This window comes from Vigna radiata, unplaced genomic scaffold (genome assembly GCF_000741045.1).
Source record: "Vigna radiata var. radiata cultivar VC1973A unplaced genomic scaffold, Vradiata_ver6 scaffold_321, whole genome shotgun sequence".
Lineage (NCBI taxonomy): Eukaryota > Viridiplantae > Streptophyta > Magnoliopsida > Fabales > Fabaceae > Vigna > Vigna radiata.
Window position 1 is genome coordinate 5,741 of NW_014543610.1, and position 8,694 is coordinate 14,434.

At 35.0% G+C, this 8,694-nt stretch overlaps 1 protein-coding gene across 5 annotated transcripts; it reads left to right on the forward strand.

The window, feature by feature from the left end:
• Positions 1 to 294: 294 nt before the first annotated feature.
• Positions 295 to 3,540, forward strand: LOC106754633 (adenylate kinase isoenzyme 6 homolog). Of its 5 annotated transcripts, none has more exons than XM_014636678.2 (6): positions 295 to 448; positions 577 to 646; positions 1,128 to 1,181; positions 1,751 to 1,960; positions 2,822 to 2,967; positions 3,057 to 3,540. In XM_014636678.2, exons 4-6 carry the CDS (start codon positions 1,760 to 1,762, stop codon positions 3,247 to 3,249), a joined length of 540 nt encoding a protein of 179 aa, XP_014492164.1. In that variant the 5' UTR covers positions 295 to 448; positions 577 to 646; positions 1,128 to 1,181; positions 1,751 to 1,759; the 3' UTR covers positions 3,250 to 3,540. The 5 variants fall into 5 exon arrangements, with proteins under 5 accessions (XP_014492164.1, XP_014492162.1, XP_014492165.1 ...); XM_014636679.2 differs by having other exon boundaries at positions 299 to 448; positions 532 to 646; XM_014636676.2 differs by lacking the exon at positions 1,128 to 1,181.
• The last annotated feature ends 5,154 nt before the right edge of the window (positions 3,541 to 8,694 follow it).

Below are 8,694 nucleotides of genomic sequence, written 5' to 3' on the forward strand. Positions count from 1 at the left end.
AATAATAATAATAATAATAATAATAATAATAATAATAATAATAAACATTTTCATACATGTAAATTCTTTTTATGAATGCTAACTAATTTATTCTGCCATATAACAGCATCTTTTAAAAACATTGGAATTCAACTTATTACTAAATGTTAGAAATTAAGATTTATTATCGAACAGGTCTATTTTTTGGGAGTTATTCTCACTTATTAAGTAGTATTTTTGTAAATATAACCACATTTTAAGTACTTTTATCTTATTTTCTTATTTATTTAAAATATCCTGCAATTATTTGATAGAATGGTTTTAACAACTTCCAGGAGCAGTGAGAAACCCCGTTCAAACCCTAACCACACTTCTCACCCAATTTGTTAAATTTGAGCCCCTCGCCGCGTGCCGGACCGCACCCAATGCAAAGCTTCTTCTTCTGCGCTACATATTTGTAACACTTCAGGTATACTCTTTGCTTCCTCTTTTAGACATTTCTCACAAGTATAGCAACCATCGTTAGTTCGCTTTTGGATTTTATTTACTCAGAATGCTAGAAAAATGATTAAGTTACTCTGTGTCGGATGGGGGCAGCGTAATTTTTAAAATAAGTGTCTCGTAGAGGAGGGGACTGCACCGGCGGCGAAGCTCGCCTACGAGAGAGGTTCGTTTCTCTTTTATTGGCCCTAATTTCTTCAATGCGATTAGCCCTACATCTTGGACTGACCCTAATTTCCTCATTCAAATCAATTCGCCCTAGTTCTTGGATTGGCCCTAATTTCTTCATTCATTTTAGTTCGCTCTAAGTTCTTGGATTTAGCTTCTGTTTCCTTCTATTTCTTTGAGCACTTTCCGGTTTAGGATTGAACATTATAAGAATAATGGACGAGTCAGTGAAGTTGTGCATGGGGTCCGTTGAATTATGGTTCTGTGAAAGCCTCGTACTTACTGTGATAATTTGTAAAGATTGTTGTTGTTAGGTGGTTTGAATGGAACATACTGTTTCTGTTGATAACACTAGTGATTTTGTCGATAGTTGACAGTTTTTTGCTTGATGGTGGCATGGTGGTCCTTTGTAATCGTAAATGTACTTCTGTGCTTTTGATGTATCATTTTTTTTTTCTTGTGTTGGTTCTAACTTACAGGGGAGAATTTTTTGTAAAAACAACACGAGCCCTTTTTGTATTGTGGTTGGACAGGTTAGGAAACTCGAAATCTTGATTGCATTTCTTATATTTACAATTGCTGCATGTTTTATGGCTGAGCTTGGATATGCAAAGCCTGATTCTAAAGAAGTTATAAAGGGTCTTGTAATTTCCCTCCTTGGAGCTATGGTTATGCCGTGGTGAAGAACTGTCTTATTCAACCATTTGATTTTCTTTTCTTTTAAAACTAGTACTCTTTATGTTTTCAGTGGGTAGACTTTAAATTGCCTTAAAATGATAAGAGAAACTGAAACAGAACAAATATGTGACGTAGCACGTAAGGTTCCCACCTGGTGAGGGTGACATGCATGCCGTCTTGCCCTAGCAAGCGGGGAGATACCACGGATGATAAAAAAAAAAAACAATGGCCTTGCAGTAGAGATTTAATTGAAGAGTAAATTTGAAAATAGCCTTGTACATAAGTGTAGTTTCTCTTTCACAATGGCACCAAAACTTAACAATTTATTTTGATGATAATTATATTTTGTTGTAACATTTACCAAAAGCCGCAGGATATTTTTCTATGTGAAACAGTGAGTGAGTGTGTCTACTTGTTGATGTAGGCTGCAGTCATGGTGCTAGAAAATGGTAAGAGGAAGAATCCAAACATTCTGGTGACTGGAACACCGGGGACTGGAAAGACAACCATGTGCACTACTCTAGCAGAAGCCACGCAACTCTGCCACATCAATATTGGAGAATTAGTCAAAGAAAAGAACTTGCATGATGGCTGGGATGATGAGCTTGATTGTTACGTTCTTAATGAAGACTTGGTAAGCTGCCAATTTATATGTTTACAACCATTTATGTAGGCTTTTTTTTGCTATTTAGTTCCTCTAGAGGAAGGAAACTTGTAAAGTGCAAAGCTAGAAAATAATTTACTCGACATTTATTTAAGTTGGCAAATACAATCTCGTTCTACTCATCTCAATTTTGAATAGCCTGAAAAATTTGAAATGTTCTTCTAAGTGCATTTTGTTTAAAGGAGGTGTTTTTTAGTAGGCCATTCGATTCTAAATTATAATTAAGTGATGATGATCCTTGTCAAAACTTGAGTGGCAGATATATTGAACATTGAATTGGAAACTATCTCTCTGTACGTGATGACTCCATGTGGAAATTGGCAAAGGTTCATGCTACTTAATGGTACAATATTCCTGAATCAATTTTTAATATCTCTTGGAGATCACTAATAACGAGATTGGGTTCCAAGGTACTTAGAAAAGTTGAGACTTTTTTGCTCAACTCTTTAGTCAAAGTAACATCCAGAAGTGGGAGTGTTCCAAATTCTACACTTTGTAGATGCCATCTGCGGAGCAACATATCCTTGCCATTTATTCTTACTCCCCTAATGTCTAGTCCCTTTAGCTGTCCTTGTGCCTTTCTCTCCTTGATAACAAATCTTGAGATTATTACTACAGTGCATAAATGTGCTGAACTTCCAGCGGTACAAACTGAATCTATTTTTTCTTCTGAATTTTCCTTGAGTTTGGTTGTTTATTTATACTATTGATTATGTATATTTGGTTGTAATTTCTCGGGGCTCTTCATTATTTTCATCATTTACGTGTTTCTTGACATCATGTGTATGTTGTTTGATTTATAGGTTTTATAGTTTTACATGGTTTTTGTAGGTCTGTGATGAACTTGAGGATGTAATGGAAGAGGGCGGAAACATTGTGGATTACCATGGCTGTGATTTCTTTCCTGAGCGATGGTTTGATTGTGTAGTTGTACTTCAAACTGATAACACCATTTTGTATGACCGTTTGAGTAGGAGGTATGAAAGCACTTGTTTCTGTTATTGAATGTTGATTTTTCTGCACTATTATTGGTTTCATTATAAACTTTTCCCCGTATATGTAACAGGGGGTACAAAGATTCAAAGCTTTCAAACAACATTGAATGTGAAATCTTCCAAGTTCTGCTTGAGGAGGCTAAAGATAGTTACTCGGAGGAGAAAGTGATTGCATTGAAGAGTGATAATATCGATGACATTAGTAGAAATGTTGCAACTCTGACAGATTGGGTCAGAAATTGGTCTTTACCCTCACAATCTTAACAAAATTATAGGAGTTGTTTGTATATGCCATTTTGCATGAGTTTGGTGAAATGTCATGATGAACTGCTACCTGTAGCAGATCTGCAGTGTGGTTGAATTTTCTTACAAAATTTGGTATGGCGTGTATCCAAGGCATTTAAGTTATGGGTTTTAAATTTGACAATTGAAAGGATAATTTTGCTGAGTTGTGATCCTAGGTTTCAATTAGTGTAGCGATGTTTAATTAAACTCGATGCAATAGCCGGCTAGTCTGGCCAGACTGGCCTGTCCGTCTAGTCAGTTTTTATTTTATTTTTTTGTCATCCAAAATGTAAATATTTTTAATTTTTAATTTTCGTGGTCGGACTGCCTTATGGTGTTGGGCTGATGCAGTCGAGGAAGGAAAATAATAATCATCTTAAACGATGTGATGTGGGTGTATTCTAATTTTTTTAATTATGTGGGACTCTATAGGAAGAGGATTAGTGTTGTTGTGGTGGTGCTTGCTAGGGATGAGATGAGAATAAAATAATGAAAGACAGAAGTGAAGAATTGTACATTCTAATTAAAATTCTAAACTGTGTACAAATAAAAATGACTAAAAAATCTTTGTTTGGGACAAGTGCTAATAAAATAGAGTGGGTATTTTTGGTATTTCCTTTGGGTATTGTTTTCCTATATAGATATTTTATATAACTTCATGCACAACTTATCTACACCTAGAACTTCTCAGCAAAATGGAGTGGTTGAGAGAAAGAATAAAGCTCTAGAAGAGCTAGCTAGAACAATGTTGAATGAGAGGAACATGCCTAAGTATTTTTTGTACAACTTACTATGTGTTGAATAGAACTGTTATAAGATCAATACGGAAGTTAACTCCTTATGAGAAGGAAGAAAACCGAATATCTCTCATCTAAGAATCTTTGGATGCAAATGTTTTGTGCTAAACAATGGAAAGGAAAATCTTGGCAAGTTTAATTCCAAGACTAATGAAGCAATCTTCATAGGATACTTTATTACCAGCAAAGCTTATCGTGTATATAACAAGAGAACAATGTGTGTTGAAGAATCGGTTCACGTGGCATTTGATGAGTATGTTGAGACCACTGTCAATCCTGAACAAAACAAAAGGTCTGCTGAAGCTGATAACTCCACTGGAGAGGAGGAAGAGATTGAAGAAACACCTAAGAAAGAGAATTTTGAAGAAGTAATCGATTCTCCCAAAACATAATCGATTAAGGAATGGAAAGTGCCCAAAAATGTCTCTACTGGCAACATAATTGGTGATATTTCAAGAGGAGTGTCCACAAGAAGACAACTGAATCAATTTTGCATGAATGTTGCTTACGTGTCCAAGATTGAGTCGAAAAAGATTGAAGATGCTCTTGGAAATGAAAATTGGATGATGGTCATGCAAGAGGAACTAAACCAGTTCAAAAGAAATAATGTATGGGAACTGGTACCTAGAATAAATAATCTACATGTCATAGGCACTAAATGGGTTTTCAGAAATAAGATGGATGATTTAGGAGAGATCATAAAGAATAAAGCCAAACTTGTTGCAAACGGTTACTATCAAGAAGAAGGAATCAATTATGATGAAACATATGCGTCTGTAGCTAGATTGGAGGCAATAAGAATTCTTCTTGCCATTGCTTTAGTGATGAAATTCAAGCTATATCAATTGGATGTCAAAAGTGCGTTCTTAAATAGATATATTAAGGAGGAAGTGTATGTGGAACAACCACCTGGATTTGAGGACTTTGAACATCCAGATCACGTCTTCAAGCTAAAAAAGGCTTTATATTGGTTGAAGCAAGTGCCAAGGTCATGGTATGAGTGCTTGATTGAATTTCTGATAAAGAAAGGTTTCTCAAGGGGTAAAGTAGATTCAACCCTGTTTATTTGGAACTTAAACAAAGATAAATTATACGTCCAAATTTATGTTGTTGATATTATCTTTAGTTCAACTAATCCTGCTTTATGCAAAGAATTTTCTAAGACTATGCAGGATGAGTTCAAAATGTCTATGATGGGAAAGCTGACTTATTTTCTTGGTCTTCAAGTCAAGCAAGCCAAAAATGAAACATTCATTCACCAATCCAAGTACTACACTGATATGTTGAAGAAATTCAAAATACTGGATTGCAAGGAAGTTGCTACCCCTATGGCAACAAATTGCTACTTGGATCTTAATGAAGTTGGTTAGGATGTTGATCAAAAGATGTATAGAGGTATGATCAGATTCTTATTATATCTAACTGCCAGTAGACCTGACATAATACACTGTGTGTGTTTTTGTGCTAGATTTCAGTCTTCTCCTAAAGAATCACATTTAACTGTTGTTAAAATAATTTTAAAATACCTTAAAGGAACCAAAAGTCTTGGACTATGGTATCTAAATGGGACAAATGTTCTTCTAGAGGGATATAGTGATTCTGACTTTGGAGGCTATAAGCTAATAGGAAGAGCACTAGTGACACTTGTCATTTACTTGGATCTTCGCTAGTCTTTTGGCATTCAAAGAAACAAGCTTGTGTGACATTATCTACCACAGAAGCGGAGTACATAGCAGCTGGAAGTTCTTGTGCACAGTCTCTTTGGAGTAAGAGTCAATTAGAAGATTATGGTATTGCATTAGATCATATATTTCGTTAAAATGTGACAACACAAGTGCTATTAATCTAACTAAAAATCATGTTCTTCATTTGAAAACCAAGCATATTGAAATAAGGCATGACTTCATACGCGATCACATCCTCAAGGGTGAAATTAAGATCGAATATGTAGATACCTTACATCAATGGGCTGACATTTTTACAAAACCTTTGAGCAAGGAAAGATTCTTTACTATTCAAAATAAATTGGGGATTCTAAATGACAGTAGTATAAAATAGATTTAAAATCGACTGTGTGTTGAATGAAGTTGATTATGCACATATTTACTGTTACATTGATTCTTTTGCATATTCAATTCATAACTGTATTACTTTCTTGCATTTAAATGATTCTAAAATGCTTGATCTTCAAAGGATCTTGAAAGGTTTTGCAGGAAACTTTGCTTCTGGACTTACTATTGGAGTTACTACTCATGGAGAGCAATGCAAATCGATTGCAAATGAGGGACAATCGACTACTGACTTAATTGGGTTATGAATTCCATTGAATGGAATTTGGTTATTTGGTTTACTGATTTAATATCATATGTTGCTTTCTTTCAATATATCTCTGCTTACTAATTCATTGATATATTTGTGAGAATATAGGACAACTCATTCGACTTGGTTGTCTGCCTGATGACTAAAGAAGAAGATGCTTCGTTGTGGCATAAGAGACTGGCTCACATCATCATGAATCGACTGAATAAATTGGTTTCCAAGAATCTAGTAAATGGTCTGCCTAAAAATCGCTATACATCAGGAAGATTATGTGATACGTGTCAAAAAGGAAAACAAATTAGACAGTCATTCAAGAGCAAGAGAGAAATGTCAACTAAGAGCCTTGGTGAAAATTCTTATGGACTAGTCATTGTTGATGACTACCACGATATACATGGACTTACTTCATTGTGACTAAGAACGAAACTTTCAAAGTGTTCAAAAGGTTTGCTCCTGCAATTCAAAATGAAATGGACCTAAAGATCAAATCAATCAAAAGTGACCATCGAGGAGAATTTTAGAACAAGGACTTTGATGATTATCTGGCTGAAATGGGAATATCATATAACTTCTCAATACCTAGAACTCCACAACAAAATGGAGTAGTTGAAAGGAAAAATAAAGCTCTTGAAGAACTTGCAAGAACAATGCCGAATGAAAGGAATTTGCCTAAACACTTCCGGGCTAATGTAGTCAGTACTACATGTTATGTACTGAACAAAACTATTATAAGATCTATATTAAAGTTAACTCCTTATGAGCTGCTAAAGGGACGAAAACCAAACATCTCACATCTGAGAGTTTTTGGAAGCAAATGCTTTATGCTAAACAATGGTAAAGAGAATCTTAGTAAGTTTGATTCCAAGGCAGATGAAGCTATCTTCATTGGATATTCGCTAACTAGCAAAGCTTATCGGGTATACAATAAAAGGACTATGAATGTCAAAGAATCTGTTCACGTAGCTTTTGACGAGTATATTATGGCTCTTGACATGTCTAAACACATCAAGAGCTTCACCGAAGAAGAAAAATCAACTAGAGAAGAGGAAGAGCCTGAAGAAACAACTGGTAAAGAGAACGGTGATGAACAAGTTGATTCTCCAGAACTGAATCGACTAAAGAATGGAAAGTACCAAGAAATGTTTCCACTGACAACATAATTGATGATATTTCGAGAGGAGTGTCTACAAGAAGAAAATTAAATCAGTTCTGCATGAATGTTGCTTATGTATCCAAGATTGAGCCAAAGAAAATAGAAGATGCACTTAATGATGAAAATTGGATGATGGCCATGCAGGAAGAACTCAATTAGTTTAGAAGAAAAAATGTATGAGAGCTGGTACCTAGAACAAAAGACATAAAAGTTATAGGTACAAAATGGGTCTTCAGAAACAAAATGGATGACTAAGGTGAAATTATAAAGAATAAGGCTAGACTGGTTGTAAAAGGATACTGTCAAGAAGAAGGAATCGACTATGATGAAACTTATGCTCTTGTGGCTAGATTAGAAGATATAAGTATACTCATTGCCATTGCATCAAAAATGAAATTCAACCTGTATCAAATGGATGTCAAAAGTGCTTTCTTAAATGAATATATTAAGGAAGAGGTATATGTGGAACAACCACCTAGTTTTGAAGATTTTGAACATCCTAACCATGTTTTCAAACTAAGAAAAACTCTATATGGTTTGAAGCAAGCTCCAAGATCTTGGTATGAACAATTAAGTGAGTTTCTCATAAAGAAAGGATTCTCAAGGGGCAAAGTCGACTCAACACTGTTTATCAAGAGCTTAAACAAGGATAAACTCTATGTTCGAATTTATGTTGATGACATCATTTTTGGATTAACTAACTTTGTGTTGTGCAAAGAATTTTCTAAGACTGTGCAGGAAGAGTTTGAAATGTCCATGATGGGAGAATTGACATACTTCTTGGTCTTCAAGTGAAACAAACCAGAGATGAAATTTTTATTCACCAATCCAAGTACTGCAATGACTTGCTAAAGAAATTCAAAATGCTGGATTGCAAGGAGGCTGCAACTCCTATGGCAACCAACTGTTACTTGGACCTCGATGAAGTTGGAAAATGTGTTGATCAAAAAATGTACAGAGGTATGATTGGATCCTTACTTTATCTTACAACTAGTAGGCTTGACATAATGCACAATGTATGTCTTTGTACTAGGTTTCAATCTTCTCCTAAAGAATCACACCTAACTGTTGTCAAAAGAATTTTAAAATACCTTAAAGGAACCAGAAGTTTAGGACTATGGTATCCAAGTGGTATAAACATTTTTTTGGAAGGTT